This window comes from Hylaeus volcanicus, chromosome 5 (assembly GCF_026283585.1).
Source record: "Hylaeus volcanicus isolate JK05 chromosome 5, UHH_iyHylVolc1.0_haploid, whole genome shotgun sequence".
Taxonomy (NCBI): domain Eukaryota; kingdom Metazoa; phylum Arthropoda; class Insecta; order Hymenoptera; family Colletidae; genus Hylaeus; species Hylaeus volcanicus.
This window is the reverse complement of record NC_071980.1, coordinates 9,645,506-9,668,168: the sequence shown is the minus strand read 5'-3', so window position 1 is coordinate 9,668,168 and position 22,663 is coordinate 9,645,506. Positions and strand designations below refer to the sequence as shown.

At 34.9% G+C, this 22,663-nt stretch overlaps 2 protein-coding genes across 4 annotated transcripts in view; one reads left to right on the top strand and one right to left on the bottom strand.

The window, feature by feature from the left end:
• The first annotated feature begins 1,543 nt into the window (after positions 1–1,543).
• Positions 1,544–11,864, top strand: LOC128876560 (sensory neuron membrane protein 1-like). Its single transcript, XM_054123027.1, has 9 exons — positions 1,544–1,565; positions 3,705–3,818; positions 4,955–5,112; positions 5,694–5,893; positions 6,720–6,922; positions 7,543–7,798; positions 8,569–8,780; positions 9,051–9,277; positions 9,506–11,864. Exons 2-9 carry the CDS (start codon positions 3,714–3,716, stop codon positions 9,720–9,722), a joined length of 1,578 nt encoding a protein of 525 aa, XP_053979002.1. The 5' UTR covers positions 1,544–1,565; positions 3,705–3,713; the 3' UTR covers positions 9,723–11,864.
• A 3,850-nt stretch (positions 11,865–15,714) lies between these two features.
• LOC128876180 (G-protein coupled receptor moody) overlaps positions 15,715–22,663 on the bottom strand; it is a 9,290-nt gene continuing 2,341 nt past the window's right edge. For all 3 annotated transcript variants that reach the window (XM_054122320.1, XM_054122321.1, XM_054122322.1), the window contains 4 exons: positions 22,242–22,451; positions 19,448–19,686; positions 18,835–19,135; positions 15,715–18,716 (listed from right to left, as the gene is read on the bottom strand). In XM_054122320.1, the coding sequence (XP_053978295.1) occupies positions 17,751–18,716; positions 18,835–19,135; positions 19,448–19,686; positions 22,242–22,451 (1,716 nt within the window). In that variant the 3' untranslated portion in view covers positions 15,715–17,750. The remainder of the gene's footprint in view (positions 18,717–18,834; positions 19,136–19,447; positions 19,687–22,241; positions 22,452–22,663) is intronic.

Below are 22,663 nucleotides of genomic sequence, written 5' to 3'. Positions count from 1 at the left end.
ATTTATTACTTAAGAAACGATATTTTCATTAGAGATAAATATTCTCCGTACAAAATATCGATATTAAATATTAATTCCATGTTTCGTATGTCGATAATCAGAAATTTTTTGCAAATCAAGGATTTGGAATCGATTGTTGAGAATTGAAATTAAATTTATTATCGGCGATTTTTTTTTTTTCATAGACGTAAAAAAGCACTGTCTGTCATTGTTTGTACCAGCAGTTTGTACGATAGGGTTAAGGTCTATGAATTTTTTAGTATACTTTCCTAAACCGTGTTGTAGTTACCTTTAACATTGTAAAACTTTTCGATTCGAGAGCGCACCAGTAACAGATATATGTAGCGATCTCATGTTTAATAGATTCTTCAGCACCTTCACGTTCGATAGGCGTTGCACTTGACACTAAAGTATGACATACTGTGTCATGAATGTTCCCATAACCGTTAAAACGCGAGAAATATTCTTATATTTAAAGGAAATATTGTTCTGTCGGTTATGGAAAGTCGATAAACGAAGGGAAAATTGTGAAATCGTCGATACCGAGCGATTAACCTGTTCGCATAGTTACATTTCGTTCCTCTCTACGTAATTTGTAGTCACCATCATCAAAGTCAATACCAAGTATTAGTGTCAATTTCGTTTAGAAATCTTTAGATGTCAAATAGATTTATGCATCGATCATGTCAAGATTTAGCATGTTGTGCAAATTAATTAGAGTCTATCTACTTTATTGCTATTAACGTGTGATACTTTTTGAAGAACTGATGCATTTTCAATTTTGATATATTGCTTTTACTCAGATTTACTTATCAGAATTGGTTTAGAATGTTGAAGGGCTACAAAAAATACCTGATATACATTTTTGAAATTTGGTACGTCTATTTATACATGTATATGCAAGATCCTGTTAAATTTACAACTGGCTTGTTCAATTTGTTTCATCAGAAAAAAAGTATATCTTTTTAGCCGAAATAATACAGTACTCTCAAAGTTTCGTGATCAGTTAGCTTAACAAAAGAGAACCTATGATACGAACGATTTATAACTTCGACAATTTTCACATTTCTTTAAATATAATTAGGCAGAAACATTTCAAGGAACTTGAATAACAAGAATATCAACAACAGAAAATCTATTTTTGGACCCAGAAAAAAAGAATGCTCGAATTCAATTATCAAAAATTTCACCCACTTCGTCAGCCATCCTGAGCGATTCATGATTAATTTTCCTATCAATCTTTAGTCGTATTCACGATTTACGATTAATTATTTCGATCGAAACCGTGAATGCTTACTTTTACTAAACTTTGTGTAAACCTGTCAAGAGGTGTCTTACGTTAGGTAGCGCAAAAAATCGGCGGATACGTGGATACGCAGGAGTGGTTGTTTCAGAGGGGGTGTCGTCGGCGTCGCGACGCTGGACGTGCGAAACGCGCAGTCCTCTGGAGTGACCACTCGAAGATTGACGGCTTAGGACAAGAGCGAGAGAGTCCACCTCTCGTCGCGAGGAACGGTTTCATTCGACCATAGACGTTGTTACTCACGAGCTCGATTTTCCTCAAGGTGCGCTCAAAACGGCTCGACAACCGGCCAGTAAATTCGTAACGCTCGTTAAAGTGAACCATAATTAAAAATAAACTAATTAACGCGAGATAAGACTATCGAAACAAATCGTGGCCACATTAGGGGGCCAAGTATTCAATATTTCTTGGGATATTTTCTTTTACAAAGAAGAATTTATTTAAAATTTGTTTCACTTTGAGAATATTTTAGGTACGTTTTAAAGTACATTTAGTCATTTTTTTGGAATTCATTTCGCAGAGAGCTCTTGGCGATATCGCGTTTCTTTTGGAAGTACTGATTTTTGTATGAAATGATTTTAAAACTTTACCAAATGTACTTTAAACCATACTTCACATATTTTCAAAGTCACACGAAATAAAGTAAATTTTTCTCCATAAAAAAAGAAAAAATAACTGAGCACTTACTATTTAGCCTCCTAATGTGGTTTTCTCTCTGAAGTAATCCGAAATCAAGGGACAATTTCTTAAGGAATGAATTTTAAACGATTCGCGTACAATCTTACCGGTCGTCTTTTCCGTCGGAGGATCGATCTTACCTTGTACTCGTCGATTTTCGGTCTCTTCTCATTTCTAATCACCGATCGAAAGCTTCGCAATACGCTGCATGCTCCAAGCAGATGGAAGGTTTCCATTAGTTTATGGAAAACATGTTTAAAACATGAAGTAATCCTTTATCGCGCAATGTACCAGATCAGGAACCTCTTAAAAACAATTTTTATATTTAATTGGACTCAAGTTAAAATAATAAATCACTATTTTTTTCATTCACTCGGCGTAAAATTTGAAAGAGATCTGTATTTATCAAAATTGAGAACATTTATATAATTGTTTCAAAGATCCTAGAAACTCTGATCAATGATTTGTGTAATAATATAAATATATATATATATATATGAATATGTATAGTTTAGAATTTTGGAAAAAATATAAAAGAAATCAACATTTATAAAGGTAAAGAACATCATCGTTTAATGACCTTAGTGACTGTGGCTATATGTATAAGCTAGAGCTTCGATATTGATAATAATAGTACGTCAAACTTGGAATTACACTTGTCTAATGGTTCAGTATATATATATATGTCATCTTCATATCTATAATTATGACAATTAACGTTACAATTTTTATGTACTAGATTAAATATATAAAAGAGTATCGTTAATACTTTCCTTTCTCAGGAGAAACCATGTTGAGATGCAACAACTTTTTATGATAAATTTTCAAGACTCGATGAAAATTATACTAATTTTTATTTAACGAGTAATGGACAGTCATTTATCTTTCATAATTTTATCAAAGAAATTGAGAACTAGTTAAGAGTGTTGTCCATTGACGAAGGTACTATTTATATAGTAATAGACTTCTCAATGGGTACGAGTAAGTATATCGTTCCCAATAAAAACGTAGAATATAAAGTAGGTAACTGGGGTCGTGTAACCTAGAACTTTGATGTTGAAAATAGCAGTATGCTAAAATTACTACCTGTATACTGATTAAATACATATATTAAAGGTGCATCAGTTGATGTTCTTAATAATAGACAGTTTTGAATGACATTTATAACAAGCTGTAGCAATTTTAATTGCATAGACTACAACAAGGCTGGAACAACTGTATATATTGTACGTAAAGTTGCCCGTAACACCGTTATTCTTTCTAGACATCATCCTCTACATATATATACTGAACCATTAGACAAGTAGTAATTCCAAGTTTAACGTACTATTATTATCAACATCGAAGCTCTAGCTTATACATATAGCCACAGTCACTAAGGTCATTAAACGATGATGTTCTTTACCTTTATAAATGTTGATTTCTTTTATATTTTTTTCCAAAATTCTAAACTATACATAAATATATTTATATATATTTATATTATTACACAAATCATTGATCAGAGTTTCTAGGATCTTTGAAACAATTATATAAATGTTCTCAATTTTGATAAATACAGATCTCTTTCAAATTTTTTTTCTACGCATCTCTTTCCAAAATTCTAAGTTATACGCGCGATCAGAGTTTTTAGAATAAATTTTTTGTCAAAGCTGCGTCACAACAACCGTATCGAAAATCTCTACGCGAGTGTACAATCGAATATACTTTGTGATTTTCCCAGTGCATTACTATGAAGCCGTTGAAATTGGGAATCATCGGTGGTTCTGTATTCGTTTTTGGAGTTCTATTCTGTGCAGTGTTCTTTCCTCTGTTTATGAGGTCGCAAATCAAGAAAGTAAGTAAAAAAATCTGTCAACGTTCCAAACCTTGCAATCTAGTCCTTCTCGATCTCCCTAATATATATTTGTGTCGTAAATATTTCTCGTAAATATTTTTATGCAATTCCTATGTAATTGTTACGGTCCAACCTAATTCAAGCAGACAATTTTTAGTGGTATCGATATAAAAATTAACGATACATTAATTTCTATGTCGACTTAAGATTACCTCCACTCCGTTAGCATTACTTTCAATTTTTTACGACAGTCCGTAACTTGTCATTATTGCGGTAACAGAGTGGTACTCTTCTTTTTTTTCCATTGTCCCTGTATAACGTTCGTCTCCATTGTGTCTGAAGTTACTTTTAACTTTCCATGATTGTTTTCTATTGCATATCATTATGTCAGCACTAGAATTACGCACATGCAGCTTCCTACGCGACTTTTTCGCGACACACAATCAAAGTCGGGAAAATAAATGACGAAAATAAAGCTATAATACAATTACAAAACGTCAATTTTTTAGACTACACGTTACCTCGTCATTTCGATAAATATCGACGAGTTACAAAAGAAGAATCAACAGAATAGAAAAACACCGATGACTGGACGACGAACGAACACAAGAATGATACGACATTATTCTTGCGAACAGTCATTAACAATCTGCCATTTTATCGACCTTGTAAACCATTACTCTCGATGACAGAGCCAAATATATTTATCCAAAATGTTTTTGATCTCCATGTTTTGCCTGCCATCTTCTACAAAAGTTATCTATAATTATTTAAAATGGCTTCTTCCAAATTAGGGAGCATGAAAATTATATAAAACCTATTTGGTAAATATATTTTTCTAAAATGTTTTCGATCTGTATATTTTTGATGCCTGATTCAAAATAAATAAAACAAAATCATTTTTCATTGATTCAAACCACTTCCGTTTCACGTAACGTGGAATATTGAATGTAACTTTGAAATAATTGTATGCGTAATACATGCATAAATAAACCCACCAAATTTCCAAATTTTCCGTCGAGTACTTGGGCTGCAAAAAGAAATGGTGAAACCGATAAAAAAGAAGAGTATCGTTTTAACAAGAACCAGAATACCAGATCGAATGGTTAAACGTTATTAAAAATTTGTGATTCTAGCAAATAGCCCTGAAACCGGGCTCCGAGATACGGGAAATGTGGTCGAACTTCCCTTTTCCTGTTGACTTCAGAATTTATCTCTTCAACGTGACGAATCCCGACGAAATAACAGCAGGGGCGAAACCAATACTCAAGGAAGTGGGGCCATATTTCTACGAGTAAGTATTTTCTATTCGGACAGCTAGACAAACTTCGACTTCAGCGTAACTCATAAATACAGCTTAAACGTCCTGTGTTCACGAATAGTTTCATCGGCTTTGTCAGTCTTACTTTTACACAGAACATGAAATTTAGCGATATATTAAAAGATACTATCTAGCCAATAACTTTGCGAAACGAATAAAGGAATAGGTGGGCAACATTCTTATTTAAATAAAAGCTTTAAACGGTGCTTCAAAAATAAATTAGAGTTTTATTTATGAAACGAAATACTTCACATTAAATAAATCTCTCGTACAAATTATTACCTGTTCTTATCTTCTATATTTTATATATTCACGCATTTGTTCATATCACGTGTATACTCACATTCGTCATAAATTCATAAAATGTATAGTCCACTAAGAGTTTCATTCACAAAGCAAAATTCTTGATATCGATTAATCTCACGTAGAAATCGCCGCAAGACACTTCAATAAAATCGCGTCCATCTTGGATAAACAATTCTTCCAACGTTCTCCAAAATTCTTCTAAAATTCTTCCAACTTTCTTCCGATTGTTCGAAATTTTTCTTTTCCAGCGAATACAAGCACAAGGTGAACCTTGTCGATCGCGAGGAAGACGACACCGTTGAGTACAATGTAAAAATCACCTGGGTCTTCAACCCTTCGCGAAGTAACGGTCTGACGGGCGACGAGATACTGGTGATGCCCCATATTCTTATTCTCACCATCGTGAAACTTACCCTGATGCAGCAACCCAGCGCGATGGGACTGATCAGTGAGTGCATCGGGCTTTCTTTAAGTTTCTTTCTATCGCGAACGCGCGATTAAATATTCTTTACGTGTCGATCGTCAGTGAAGGTCTACGCTGTCTTTACCTGGAAGCACTTATGGATTGGTAAGGTGGTACGTGAGAGACGCGACACTTGAAGCTATCAACAAGCCGTTTAAATCCTCGCCTTGGGCGAAAGAATCAATTGCTGTCTATAATGTAACTTACTGTTTGACTTGTCGTATGTAGGATGCCCTACTTAATCAGGGCATAAGTATTATGATTGCTGAAACTTTTCTGGTGGTATCAGACTTTTAAGATTTCTCATCGATGTTCGTCTGAACAAGATTAAATGTAAAATTATAAAGGCAATGAAAGAATCTTTTTGTAGTAGTTTGCATGTATAAGATTGGACCTATATACATATGTTGTATTAATATGCATGTGTATTTGTACTATTCAAAAATTCTTCCGTTGCTTTTATAATATTTAATTAATATACAGTCAGTGTAATAAGTATTCGTACAAGAAACATTTATTTTAAATTGGTTGATGTACAAATACTTACCCGGACTGTATACATATCTCTCTTATTTAATATTGTTTATACAAATTCCATAAACAAAAATTCCTTTCCAGATAATTAAAAAATGTAGTATACCAAAATTCTTCTTCCAATAACAACTTGGAAATACTATTAAATAAGTTTGTACTCGACACATTTAAAATAATATTAAAAATATATTTTGAGTATATTATAAGTAACGTCTCTGTCAAATTTCAAATCGTTCCATCAATTTTACCCCTCAAATTCTTGACGTTTCTGTTCCAGATAAAGCAATGGACAGCATTTTCAAGAAGCCCAATTCAGTGTTCGTGAGGGCCAAAGCAAAGGACATACTCTTTGAAGGTTTGCCCATCGATTGCACGGTGAAGGATTTCGCCGGATCCGCGGTTTGCAGCCAACTGAAGCAGCAGGAAGATCAGTTCAGAACAGACGGCAAGGGAAATTATTATTTCTCCATGTTTGGCATGGTACGTACAACTTCTTTAAATTCCAAATTCCACTGTACTCGATTATCTACATATAAGATTGCTAGGAAAATTCGTTTGGCGATCGTTACTTTGTTTACTGGAAACACATAACGGAAAATTGAAGTTTGAAAGCTATCGGATGTTCCTTATAATATAGATAGCCAGGCTGATTACTGATAGCGAAGGAAATATGGATTCTAGATCGCGAATGAAGACAAAAATCTTGATTCAGGAACTCTTCGTATATGTGGAACAATTTAAAAAATGAAACCGATCCAACGTAGATTCGAGAGTCTCCATTTTTCGCGTAATCTATGAATCAGGATAGACGCGATTAGTACGTCTAGCATTTTCGCGAAGAAATATACTCGTATGCAAAATTTGACACAAATCTGTGGGGGACAACCCTCGAGGGCAACCTCGAGCCTTCTCTTGTTAGCCGCAGGAGTCAGATAAGTGGCCCTGGCGTCTCGTCCCGTATTAACTTCCGTCTTTCCTCTTAAAAGCCTACTGCACCCGAAAAACATTGTCAGGAATGAACCGCGAAAGTCGAAGAGTTGGAAACTAGGTGCACTCGTCTTAACAATGAACAAATTAATCTAACAACGCGTTCTGCTCAGAGAAACGGCAGCGTACTCCCTGAACGGATACGCGTGTTGCGGGGAGTGAAGAATTACAAAGACGTAGGTCGTGTGACGGAGCTCGATGGAGAAAAGAAATTGTCCCTCTGGCCGGAGGATCACTGCAACGAGTTTAACGGAACGGACTCCACGATTTTTCCACCGTTGATGACCGAAAAGGACGACATTGTCTCATTTTCTCCGGAGATTTGCAGAAGCATGGGTGCGCAGTTCAGCCACAAGGTCACCGTGAAAGGTACGATTACTCTGCGAAACTCGAAAACTGATGTCTTTTTAACCGACTTCGAAAAAGGAGGAGGTTACTCAATTCGACATGTATATATGTATATATTTTTTTTTTTTAAGGTATGTTCACCGATTACGCCGAGATTTTTTTCGATACGTCATTTTTTACCCGCTTTTTTTGCAAAGAACCGTAATTTTGATTATGTATGGCTTGATCAATCGGAGTGAACTCTTTCGCATCATTGTAGAATATTTCTTCCAGTAGGTCCCGTAAACAAAACATTTTGTGATTTGTCAGTTTTTACCTGTTTTTTTGTGTGCAAAAAAACAGAAAAATCTTGTCTTGCTTCTTACTCCGAGACGGATGGACCAATCGGATTGAAACTTCTTGCATCTAGAAGAGCATTTGCCATTTGGTCCAATAACAAAACGTTTGTCTTTGTTTTATTTTTTACCACTTTACATCACTTTTTATCGCAAAAAGTGTACCATTTCACGTATGTTTGGCCTGAAATCGATGAAATCGATGAAACCCCTTACATTTTGCTGCCGGAGAGGTTTTCGCAATAATCACATTTGCAAAAATGTACGACTTTGTTTATTGTTTATAACTATTGTTATCGCAAAGTTCCTATTATATGATGTAATTTGGCGAGGAATTTTATCGCTGTGGATTGAGTTGGTCATTTCGAAAGTGGCACAAGACACTCTTTCGACGATTAAAATTCCTGAACTCTGATTCTCGAATTATTCAAGAAAGCAGCTGTTACGTTGTTGCAGGCTTCAAGGCGTTACGTTACACGGCTGATTTAGGAGACGGTAGCACAAGACCCATGGAGAAGTGTTATTGTCCATCACCTGAGAACTGTTTAACAAAAAATTTGTACGACATGTACAAGTGCCTAAAGGTGCCCTTCGTTGGTTCTTTGCCTCACTTTTATGGATCGGAACAGAAGTATCGGGATATGGTCGATGGAATGCATCCTGACGAGGCTGGTTTTAAATTTCATTTATCTAGAGAGAGGCGTTATAAATTTCTACCTTAAACTGCTTTCTAGAATTATTAAAAAATGATTGAAAGTATATACAGTATGTCCTCTAGGTATATACAGTATGTCCTCTATCTAAATTACCTGGTAGTTTCAGCGTCGGATACAAAAATTTCGAATAAGTAATAAAAACAACTTAAACAATTTTCGATTCTACGTCCCCAAAAAATACGACAATTAGAAATTAAAATTGCATCGTCGCTCTTCCAATAGGAGAAACACGGTATCGCTTTGGACTTTGAGCCACTGACAGCCACCCCATTGCGCGCATACAGGAGACTGCAGTTCAACATGTTCTTGGGTCCAGTTGCGAAGCTCAGGATAATGAAGAATTTTCCAGAGTGTTTGTACCCTATTTTCTGGCTCGAGGAAGGAATCGTGATACCAGACGAATTCGTTTCGAAGTTGAGCACAGTGTTCCTGGTGAAGAACATTGTCGGGTAAATATCTTCTTCGGGTTCTCTCTTCTTTTGGGGAAGCCTGGGAACTTAGCTCCAGGACAAAACTTTCTATCCTCGGGCGAGTTGATTTTATCTTTCACCTGAAAGAAATGTCCAAAAAATGCTTATTTCTTACTAGAAAAATTGACTAAACCTCCAAGCATTGCAGAATCTCCCTATGATAACTATGTATAATAATAACACGACTCCTAAATGTTCGTCAAACAGAATCGTAAAGTGGATTACGATAGTCCTGGGTGCCGGAGTAAGCGTGGGAGCTGGCGCGTTGTACTACAAGAATAGAGAAAAGAACAAGCTGGAGATCACGAAAGTGGCACCGCAGTTGCAAGACAATAAAAACGGTGAAGAGAAGAAGTGGCCCTCGAAGATGAGCATCAGCACCGTGCAGAGTGCGTCGGTGCCGCCTAGTCTCGATAAGGATTAGACACCGTGAATTTTATTTTCGAATTAATTATGGTTCACCACTCTGAAAGCCTGAAAGGTTACAACTGGGGGAATTTTAATTTTATGCATTTACTGGAAATTAATTGCCACTTGTAATTATAGTTGGAATGTGTTATATAACATCTTCTTTCAATTTAGTGTTTTCTGTTTATTCATCTTTGAAAAATTAAAATTAAATTGTACATTTATGTATTAATGTACGCCATAAATGCATAAAATTCGCAGTTCATGGATTGTTGTACTCGTTAGGAGTGTATTGATCCGAGGAGATCAGCAGGACTCCGAGAATTTACCCCCAGAAGCTATTTTCGAAGAATTGAGCAGTACCGGAAATGTTTTAGGTGAACAGTGTTGTGACTTATCTTTGCATTCTCCTGTTTCGATGTTAAATTTACATGGTCATGGTTCCTATATTTATCATTTATATTTATTATTTCCACTTTGATTGACGTGCTACCAGTCCGTTGTTAATAAAAATGTAAACACGATCCGTCCATTTTTATAGATATCGAAATGAAATATATTCAGACGGTAGTTACAGCGACTAAAGAACATAATTGGCAACCGAAAATCATTAACGTACAATAACTAACGTTATTATATGTAAACTTAATTTTAATTGAAAATTGCTTTCAATCCACTATGTACGATTCACGATAAAAAAAGTAGATTCATTTTAATAATTTAAACTTAATTGCAACGATTAGTTTCCTTCTAGTATTTTATGTATATTTTATATATATCTTATTCTGTTCTATTATGTTGTTTAAGAGACGCAACAATGTTCTTGCTAAGAAACACATGGTTAAATCTGACCATCTATTGAAACTATATTTTAAGAAGTATTTTAAGAAGTAACACGTACAGAATTATGTATATATATTATATTTGTTTGTATTGTACATATGTTTTGTTTGTATTACTTAAAATTCGCAGTTTACTTATAATACTATAGTTTACAATGTGAGTAGATTATGTAAAAAAGTGTAATTAATTAATGAACAATATTTTCTAACGAACCTACAAATTCGTTGTTAAATTAGATTACTAGTTCACTTATATTTTTAACTATTACATTAGATAATGTTAATTATACTTATAAAAATATAAAGCAGCTTTATATTTGAGGAAGGACGGTGTACAGGATAAAAGGGTAGTTGTTTTGGGTATAAAAGTGCAAATGTATAAAAAGAACTCAAGGATGCTAAGAGAACAAAAGTCTAAATAAAAATGTTATAATTATATTTACTAAAAACGCAAGTGAACAAAAAGAACTTATGGAAGAGAATTTATGGAACAATAATTCAGAGGACGAGGTAAACCAGAAATAAGAAAATCTCTCAGAACAATCTCAACAGGAGTCTAAAAAAATAAGAAAGGATATGCACTTGGCGTAATTACTTTATTTATTAATTTATTTAAAAATCTATAATGTTGGTAAATATCGATAAATTGGTCAGCGCCCCTATCGGGAAAACGCCCAAGTTTGTCCTCGAATAGTTCCTATTTTCTTTCTGCTAGATGGCGCCTCTAATAGTTCCTATGTTTTTCTGCTAGATGGCGCCATTTAGATACCTTTTCCGATACAAAATTTATTTAAAGTTCTAGTTAACAAACTATTGTTTATAGGTTTAATTTGTTGCTTTCTATATGGTCACAACCTACTTTAGTATTAGCCATGCTGAGGCAACAATGGCAACAATTTTGTATCAAAGAATCGCAAAGTGGCTTTAACACAGTAAATGCTTTCTGTATTTCATAGCAATTCGATAACGTTCCATTTTTATGTAATAGAGAAAATATACGAAACAATTAAAGTTCTTAGACGACTTCAACAATGTGCATTGCTGTGCATTTTATAATCTTATATCTGAAAACATTGAACATATGAGCTTCAAGTTCATTTTACGGAACCTTGATTACAGAAAGCATTACAGAGTCTGAGAATCTGAGATTTGGTGTGATAGGTATATAACAATTTGTATTATTTACAAAATAAATATCTCAGTTCTTGGCATATGTTTATTTGTTATTTTTACTGTTCATTTTCTGCGACTGGATTTATCGACTGCATGTAAAAATAAATATTTAAGAACCCTAACTCTGATAAATATATTTTACCAATGCTTTAATTTAATACATGAAAGAATAAGTGATTGGAAATCGATTGTGAACATCTATCGAAGTTAGTAAGGTTACTAAACGTAAACAAATTTCTCCCTTGCTGTTATATTAACGAAAGAAAAAAATCTCGAGAATTTCGTACAATGGTATCTAATAATATACATATATATATATATCATACATATCGATACTTTTCACTTTCCAATCTCAATTTCTGTTCAAAAAGACCGCGCATGCTATTGAAAAGTGACAACCAATCACGTTTAACGTTTCTTTGGAACTTTTAAATGCTGAAATTTCATTGGCCGAGCGCCGGCAACCCACTGCGCAGAAGAACGACGCCGAGAACGAGGCGTTCTTCGTTTGGCGGCAATTGGAGAGATTAGACGTGTGATGTCGATCGGTGATCCGCAAATTAATAGGTACGCATAATTCAATTCAATTAACATGTAATCTTGCTATTTGTACCTTGCGTTATTTCTTAACATCCCTTTAATATACCATTGCTTGTTAATTGAATCGGTTTTTTGAGAAAATTAGTTCGATTTCGTACTTTCGTCATTTTCGTTCTCCATGAGGTACCAATTGATATATGTTCGAATATCAATTCGTACTATGGGAGTACATGTTCCAAAGTAGTATTATCGGTTCTTTTTTCGTTTTTCTAATCAATTTGTTGCCTAGATACAGTAAAAATATATATTTATCGTAACTTTGCTTCTAATTCGAATTCTTGAATGTTCCAAGATCTGACGCCACGAGACTGCGTAACGTTCACCAACGGTCATTTTCTGTTCAAATGGCGTCTATTGTACGTGTAAAATTTCCATCGAAATTTCTGGACACCATAACGCCAGAAAAATTGTGCAGCTTACCGGGGAAAGCAGAACAATAGGTAATGTTGTCTTTAATTAATGTCATTAGTAGATTATATTGATTATCTTTCCTTTTATTTCATTACTATTTCTGCTTAATAATTACGAAATGATTTTTACTCCATTTCTTTACGGTTACTAATTTATTAGTTGTTTCATAAAGACTATTAATTACAATTTTAATATTGCTATCGAAATTGTAATTATGATTAATTAAAATTAACAATTATATTTCATAATCGTTAATTTTACTTAACAGTTACATGTATAATTTTTGATCGATAATTCGGTTACATTATCCCCTACATTTTTTACATATAATTGCTATTACCTGATAACAATGATGAATTTACAGTTTTTTTTTCATTTTTTGAAAAATAATAATTTTAAACAATTTGATATTATGTATATAGAATAAAATTGTACAAATTTACAGAATTATACAATTTATATCTCCTTAACAAAAGCATCTAAATATTGAAAAAATGTTTAAGATTTTATCTTTTATGTTTCTAACATATTTATAATGACTTATAAATATGTGTATCATAAAACATAAAAGGTAAAATTTTAAACATTCTTTCAATAATTAGATTCTTTTGTTAGACACAAATTGTATAATTTTGCAAAGTTACAATTTTTTCTTACATTCATTATAAATTAATAAATTTTATGAGTCGAAGCACTTTTACTATGGTATGCTAACTTTTGCTAGAAATTGTGAACTTGTACGATGATATACATTTTCATAATTTCTTACAAACGAAACAGAGGAAAGATACCTAGGTATCTAAATGCTGAAAAAATGTTTGTTTTCATTATCTCTGTTTCATTAAATTAGTAAGCAATTATGAAAATGTATATCATCGTAGAAGTTTACAATTAGAAAATGTAGCGTATCATAGTAAAAGTGCTTCGACTCAAAAAATTTGTCAATTTGTAATGAATGTAAAAAAAAATTGTATAAATCTGCAAACTCGTACAATTTTTATATGTATAACAAAGCTTAGATACCTTTATTATACATATACAAATTGTATGATTTTGCATATTTATACAATTTTTCTTACATTCGCTATAAATTGACAAATTTTATGAGTCGAAGCACTTTTACTATGGTACGCTATATTTTCTAGAAACTGTGAACATTTATGACACATACACATTTTTAAAATTCATAACAAATATGTTAGAAACATATCAGATAAAAACTTAAATATTCTTTCAACATTTGCATACCTTTGTTGTACCCATACAAAACAAAAGAATTTGCAAATTTAGACAGTTTCTTCTTACATTCATTATAAACTAATAAATTCTGTGAGTTTATGCACATTTACTTCATTACACTACACTTTTTAGAAACTTGAAATATTTATGAAGCTACACATTTTTATAATGTACTTTTAAATATGTTAGAAACATAACAGATCAAAGTTAAACATTTTTTTAACATTCGCGTATCTTTTTTGTACAAACATAAAATGTTTGATTTTGCAATTTTAATGTTTTAATATTGTAACTACTGTAATTTTTGAAACATGTTATTAATTCATGTAACTTTTGTTGCAGATGTTTACATCATCAAACAAAAGAACATCGAAGTTCGACGAAGATAAAGCAGAGCTACTGCGATTTCGACGTGGATAATGCAGAGCTGCCCCGATGATCATCGACAGCAGAGCTACTCCGATGATCAGCGACAGCAGAGCCACTACGTAGCCCTGTATCAAGACAACGGTTGGTGAGTCGCATGCTTTTCGGTTCCTCTGGTCTCCGATCATGTCGTAGGACGAAAGGTCCAAATCGACACGGGTGACTGGTTGTATACGTGGTATTTGGCAAATACAGTGACTGCGAGTATGCATTGCATAGCATAATCGTGAATAGTAACATTTCTTGTTTTATTTATTTGTTTAGGCTAGGGCCTTCTTGTATTTCGGGTTTTATTAGTTTTTATTTTACAATATCATTAAAGTCAATACATACAAATGATAATATTAAATTAAAATTTAATATATACTATATTATTAAGTATATATATGATTAAATGATTTTATCTTCTCCTATTTTTTTGAAAATGTATATTTAAAGTATATGCACATTCTTTCCGTTCAAGTTTTCCGTGTATGTACAAGAAGGACGTTTCGCGATAAGTCGATTCCTGCGTTAAAGTAACATGATTTGCATCCTTTTATAACTAGAAAGTATACTTCAACAAGGGAATCACTTTACTAGGTCAATGTGAAGATTACATTTTCGATACAAATCACATTTTTTCATAAATAATTCGATTTTGATTAAAATCATTTGATTGATAATTAAATTTTTCAATATTAATAAATATTACAAATTAAAATTCGAGTCATTTTTACTGAAAATAAAATAACGCAAAAGAATACGATACTAGACCGCTTAGATTTACTAATTATTCTTTTTATTGAGGATTTTCAGGTTTAACCCTTCCGTGTTCGTTGTCTGAACTCATTCACGTGCCCAGGTGCTACTTGGATGAGCGAAGGCAATGGGCACGATGACTTAGTCTGTAATATTAATCCATTTTTATACGAGCGACTGACTTTGTGCCAACGTATCGTGCAACGACGTACTTTTTACATGTGTGTGTGTGGTTAGGATGTGGAATTGCGTCGGTTTAAATATTCGTTATAATCCATAAATGAAATGGTTGTTCGTACCTAAATACTTCTATTACTATTCATTGTAGCTTCGATATTAAACATTATCATAAATCAATGATAAATTCACGAAAGTGGAACATTCGGGATAATTAATTGAAAATGAACTGTATGATTGATTCACACATTCATTTTAATCGATAAATGAAATGGTATTTCGTACCATTATATTTTTATTACTATGCATTCTAGCTTCAATATTAATCTTTATCCTAAATCAATGATAAATTAATAAAAGGATGAAACTACTGTATGATTGATCTAACGCATATAATTATCAACGATTATATTACATCCAAGCTTTGCAAATAAATATTGATATATACATATTACATTTACGCAATGGTCGGTAGCCTTTTTCAGTCGATTTCAGGAACTGGTACGTACCTTTAGAGTGTGAATGTTGTGTATGGTATCCTCGGGTGTCGGAGGTGTCCCGGGACATCTCCCTAGTTTAGGTCGCGCCCGAGAGCCTTGATTGAGGATCGTTGAGCGTGTGTGTTGGTGTGATTGTTTTGCCATTTTTAAATATAGGGTTAGGTAGGTAGGTAACTTAACTTGTGGTGTGTATGTTAAATCCCAGTAGGTAGGGTCCAGGGCAGATCTCGTCACTTTAGTTGGGTAGGTCGCGCGCGTACGTGATGGGTCTGCACCTGTAGGTGGATTTGAGGAGTCGTTGCGATCACGATGCAAACGGAACTTGTGTCCGTTTGTTTCGGAATCTGCTCTCGATTCTTCAGGTCTCGACTCTCTGAGTCGTTGCTTCGCGGTCGCGGTCGTGATCAGTAGGGTTGTTCGAAACGCTCGTTCCCTCGAGGTTCTAGACGTGTGGTTCACCGGGTTGAACGTCCACGTATTGCACTGAACCTCGACCCTAGCTATAAGTTTCAGATGGGACAATGCGTCCGAAGAAAGAAGAGAGGCCCTGACAAATTGTCGCAAGAAAGGGCTGCAACGAATGGCTCTCCATCTTCGGATTCGAAGATGGGGAGTCATTACTATGTATTACTATTTTGTCACTGTACTCGCCTGTAGTTGTAGTAGTTTGTTTCTATGGGTCGTGTACCCCAACGTGGGATATCATTGCGTGTCAATTGGGCAATTCGCGTTTTGTTTTAGTGTTGCGATATGAAAATATAAATCGCGTTCGTTTGTGAGGATTGTTTTCATTAGAATTTTTCGCGCTTTATTTCAGGGTAGTGTTGCGCATAAATATTGATCGCGATTGCTGTTAGTGTTGCGACTGATAAATCGCGTCCGATTTGAAATAATTTACATATTTTCAAGTAGTATTTTTCGCGTCTTCTTTCAGGGTAGTGTTGCGAATAATAATGAATCGCGTTTGCTGTTAGTGTCGCGTCTGATACATCGCGTCCGTTTTGAAGTAACTTTGTATTTTTAGTTAGGGCAAGAACAAAAAAAGAAGACCTTTTATGGATTTTTGTTTATATCTTTCAAAAATAGAGAATAATATACGTTTCTTCTGTTGCAGGTGACTGAACCAAATTGCGAATGGACTATTTGACAATAAAAATACTGTTATAAAGTATACATCGTATGTTTCAGAAATCATCGTTGGGTTAAGTCTTGGTGTCAATTTTTTTTTTTTAATTTTTTTTTAATACATCCCCGGCCATGGCAGGGGGGGGGCACACAACACACACATACACACTCACACAACATTTAGATTGAGGATAAAGGTGGCTAGGATGTGGTTTTTGTCTTGGCCACCCAATTTTTTTGGGTCTCTATATGCAGTAACCTCCACGTGGTGAGACCTGGGCCCTCTATATTATTTGAAGTATGTAATTGCTAACTGCACATCGCCACTAAGGGTTAGATGACATTATTAATTCCATACCAAGTAATATGAGCTAATGGCTGCAATCTTTCTCATTTTCAAGTAAATGAAAATATGGTAACTTGGAATTAGAATCAACGCGTATTGATACTATTATTATTATAAAAGTATAGTATATATGACATAACGAATAATTTGTTATACAAATATCTTATTCGTTTCTACATATTTCTATTCAAGCTATATAAATTGGGGAATGTGCACGCGCAGTTCGAAGGATTTTCGTCGTTTCAAAAAATATAATTTTTGAAATGATGGAAATCTTTCAAAGTGCGTCTGCACTTTCTCTGGTTTACTTTCTTTTGAATAATTTAAAGCAACTATCCATATATGCGCATGCGCTTCACATTTTAGTTGGGTGAGTTTTTCCCACGCGACGTTACAAATTCTGTACTTAAATAAACGTTGCGATACACGACTATGTCGATAGGAAATCGACGTCTTCTGCCCCTTCAAGGTCTCCTAATCTCATTTTTGGCATCAGGATTGTGTCTGCACAGTAACACATTTTTGTAGGCGCTTCTGTATTCGGAACTCATCACTACGTAGACCACAGGATTGATGCAGGTGGTCAAATAGATCAATATATAACCAGCGATATTAAGTCCTCTCCAATCGATGGCATTCTTAAAGGTCTTCGTGACAGTGATCGGCAAGTAGCAAACGAGAAACGATGAAAATATCACCAGAATCATCTTCAGCAGCTTCTTGTCCTTGCTGCTCATTCTGGGAGGAGCTAAAGAGTTCCTCGATCTTCCTACACTTTTTAATCCTGACTCGCTTCGATCAATGGCGTTTCTTGTCGTCGATCGTTCGTGGGAACTCGACGTTACACTCTCCAAACGATCGTTGACCGTCGACGTTTTCGAGTTCAGTCTTTGCACCCACAGAGCAGACTCGATGATGAACGATGCTCTACTCGCCATTCTCTCAAGTTTATTTCTAGAATTCGCGGTAGCTTTTACAGGCAATTCTTTGATCGCGCTACGATCATTGTTTGTGAATATATCATTCGCTGCATCTAAATCATCGCGCTCGTCCACATAGGGAATATCGTCTAATTTTATTCCAAAATCTGGGCACACTTTCTCGTAGACCTCGACGATCTCCATAGATGGGAACTCGTCGTGTTTGTTCGACATTTTCTTTGTATTTTTCTTTCTTAATATCTCTGACTCTGCGCTCCTGATTACTGCTTCTTCTTCGCTTTCTTCTTCATCCTCTTTTTCATCTTGCTGCCAGGAGGGTTGAAGTTCCGAAAGAGTCTCCTCGATCGCCGATCTCGACGGGGTCCTCGAACTTTTCGGTCGATTCGGAGGAGTGATGGAACGTTTCGATGAGAAATTTGCGCAGAGGACACTTGCTGTGCAACTAGATTCTAACGCTGACAGCTCTTCTTCTTGATTCCTGGAGTATGCCTGGAAATGATAAGAACAAACGTTGGGGTCTTACGCTCGATGGAGAATTATTGTTACGTAAATTAATCGATAATTAAGAATTTCAATTACGAGAAATAATTGTTTATAATTGAGCTACCTTAACGTTGTCCGTACGCGTGGCTATGTTCCTTCTTCTGGTCTTGCACGCTGTTCTTCGTACGATATAAAAAATTCTCGCGTAGCAAACGACAATCGCCACGCAGGGTGTTAGGAAAGCAACGACGAAAAGGAATTCCTTGGGACTTCGTCCATGGACATCCGGGAGAATCGAACAGGAACCAATCGCTGTGTCTAGACCGAAGCGTCCCCAACTCTCGAACCATGTTACGACCAACACTCCAAAAGCGATGATCCAGATACTTAGTACAACGGGTAATAAGTATTTCGGTTTATATAATCTGTAAACGGGCGATAATTTTCAGGCTACTAATATCAACGTTATTATTATAAATTAGATACATTTAATATACATATAAATTTTGAAGATGACATAATACAAATAGAAACGTCGATAATACTTGCAACAAAGTTCGAATTAGTTGATCTTGATTTATTACTACTGGAGAAAGCTTCTTCTGATGCATTCAGTTGCTATTGTGCAATATTTAATTTGCAGTCGTTATTCGTGTACTGTAATCACAGTGGTTCGTTGTCCCTTGGACTTAAATCATCAGGAAACTTACAAATGGCATGTTGAAATGTTTACTCACGTGGGGTACAACCGTGGATGACCTATCATAACGTAACGATTGATCGTGATCGCCAGTATCGTGAAGAGGCTCACTGCGACCAGGCCGTATCTCATCAAGGGAAACAGACGACACAAAAGTGCCCCGTGACGCCAGGAACTGTGCCAGAAGGTCGACGTAGCCAGAGGAAGATTGAAGCAGCAGAACATCAAGTCCGAAACCGACAGATTCAATATGAAGATCGTCGTGGCATTTCTCAGCTGAAAAATATCGACAAATATTAATGCTCCTGTGATCCAGAAATTACAAAACCAAGTACAGTAGGTGTAGAAAGTATTCGTGCACCGATCAATTTCCAAAAACACTGTGTAAAATTGTAATTTATTAACTGATTTTTTATAAACAATGACATTCTACATGTTCTAGGAAATCTCTAAAATAGATAGATTACAAACAAAAATAGCTATTTATGTAAATTGCGAAATTAACAAGAAAGAAACAATTAATCGATAGAAATATTGAAGCAATAAGTATTCGCACAACTGTTTAAAAGTACTTTCCTGGAAATTTGATGTTTTCTAACTCGCACGGAGCAATAAACTAATGTGTTTACGTTAAAAACTCCACTGTAAATGGTTCGTCGTAAGAATCGTACAAATACTTATTGCTTCTATACTTTTACCCACTTTTCGCATTTTTTTGTTAATTTCACAAATCATATTAACTAGTAAATGTTGTTTGGACTATATATATATCTTAGAGACTTCCGAGAATATGTAAAATATCATTGATTTTAAAAAAGGAAGTTAAGAAACTACAATTTCACACAAAAGTTTTTTGGGAAATTGATCGGTGTACGAATACATTCTACGCCCACTGTATATTTCATTTTTCTGGTCAGTATGAATCACCAGTTGTAGGAACAGAGGATGAAATTTACATAGGAGGTCTTCTTCAGGATCTAGGGAGTTCTGTACATACAAGTATTTTAGATTAATCAGAGGATACAAGATGGAAGAAGGAACTGTTATTTATTTTATTATAATTTGGATACTCGAGTTGCGAAAAGAGAAAAGTTCTACTCGTAGACCAAGTCGAAACGGGCAGGCGTCGTTGCCTAAACCTAATCTCTCAGGGCGTGAAACGTGAATCGGAAATCTGGTTTCATAACAAACAGTGCCGTCGACCTTCCGATCATTGGCTTGTTCGGTTATTACGTTGTTGCTATTCATAGAATAGTAGTCATTACCACGCTTAACATGAATGGAAACAAAAATGAATACTTTTAGTCGAAATGATCGTTGAGAATATTCGAGTTTCAACGAATTAAATATCATTTCATAAACAAATTAGTTTTAATTAAGCTACCTGTTGGCTAACTGGCTGTTGACTGTTTTCGTTAGAAATAATCAGATTCGTACTGGATTAGGGTTCATTTGATCAATGTTTGTATAACAAAAAAGGTCCTACATTCAATTTCCAATCAATTTTGTTGTAAAAGTCGATGTAACCATCTGTATTATTGGGAGTTACAAATCGGATTTATGTTAAAGGAAACACGATTTATTAAGACAGAATCATTACTGTATTATTATGATATTTAGTAGACAGTAGACAGAATTTGCATTCAACAAAAAAATAATTGATTAAAATGGGGTTACTGTACTATCATGATATTTAGTAGTATCGAAATATTGTACCATTTAGAGTTATTATTTATCAGATGTAGATGAATTTTAGAAGTTGGATTTGTGACTTCCATGGTAGAATAGAATCAGCAGAGGAATTTTACGACCATTTCAAGGCTTGCCACCGACTTAAAATAAATTGAGTATGCATCGCGCGTTGTAAAATCGTCTCCTACATAAATCCAGGGAACTCGAAGAAAGGAAAACGTTTATATGCGAGGCGAGGAGTTATCGTGCCGTCGTGATGTCTTATCTAAGGATCGTGGTTGCTCGGTAAATAAACTATTTTAGCAGATAAACATTCATGGATTACCTAAATCGCACGCAAACCTTGATAATTGCTCGCAAGTCAACGAACCATAGTATCATTACAAATCACGGATATTGAAAATTATATTCTTATTGCACTAGTAAAGATAGTTTTAACTTCGTTCTCATTTTTATTAATTTAACGATTGCATCGAATTTTAATTAAAATGAAGTGACGAGAGTAGAGTGAGGCTTTGTTATGTGTTGCTATTGTCTTCTAAAACGAGATTCGAGGTAAACCACATTAGCAGCGACAAAGTACACTAGAAATTCGAGCAACCGCGACGCGTAATCTAACTCGTTCCGGGTAAGGAATTCGTCACTTAGGATTCCTCGCTTTATCACTCCTGTACACGCCTATCTTTACGTTTATCGAGTGCAATGAATTTTAGAACTTACAACTACACAACGAAAACGTCTCAAAATACACGAAATAAATATGAAGAACAACACCATGACATAACTAAGAATGTATCTTTCTTCTTCTTCTTCTTTTTTTTTTTTTTTTTGTTCAATTCATTATACGCGAATAGCAATAAAGAAAACAGAATCTAATTAATTTGCACAACACGATGAGGTTCGAAATGGTCAATGCGTAAAGTCACTTTTCAATTGTCACACTCATGAAACGTATCTTTTCTTCTTCTTCTTTTTATTGTGATGTCTTTGAAAGATTTCTGAAGGCCTCCGCAAATAAGTTAAACAAAGCACGCCTCCAGTGTTTTATGATAGCGTCACGATATAACGGGAAAGAAGATTGAATTTATGTAGAAGAAAAAGAAAAAGACAATTGAGTCTATTGTTAATGGAACGCTGACCTTTTTGGTGCGATAAAGGGCAATAATGGTGAAAAGGTTCCCAGGGATGCCAACGAGCATGAAGAAGACGCAGCAACTGGCGGCGAGGTGCAGCAACCATCGTGGATAGCCGACGAAGAGGATCGCCGATCCAGGATCCTGAAGGACCTCCTCGAGTACCTCTGCTCTCCCATTCTGACCAGTCTCGTTGCTTGCCATCCAGTACTCCATCTGCGGACAGCATAGTGTGCAGGTGTCGTTTCGCACAGTGCCGTAAAGACTCGGAGACCCATTCGCAATAGAGACGACATATATACTCTGGGACGTTGAACTTTCGCAAACTGCTCCCTAGAATATTATTTTCCATACGGATAAATGATGATAATTCTCTAGACAGCAGTCATTCGCCTTCTGCGCAGGAGCAGCACTGCTTGCAAATTTCA

What these genes read in the sequence shown, in the direction of transcription:
- LOC128876560 (XM_054123027.1), top strand. Translation starts at nt 3,714, where the DNA reads ATGAAGCCGTTGAAATTGGGAATCATCGGTGGTTCTGTATTCGTTTTT. An exon ending in CCACAAGGTCACCGTGAAAG is followed by an intron (nt 7,799 to 8,568) that starts GTACGATTACTC and finishes ACGTTGTTGCAG; the next exon opens with GCTTCAAGGCGTTACGTTAC. An exon ending in CTGGTGAAGAACATTGTCGG is followed by an intron (nt 9,278 to 9,505) that starts GTAAATATCTTC and finishes TTCGTCAAACAG; the next exon opens with AATCGTAAAGTGGATTACGA.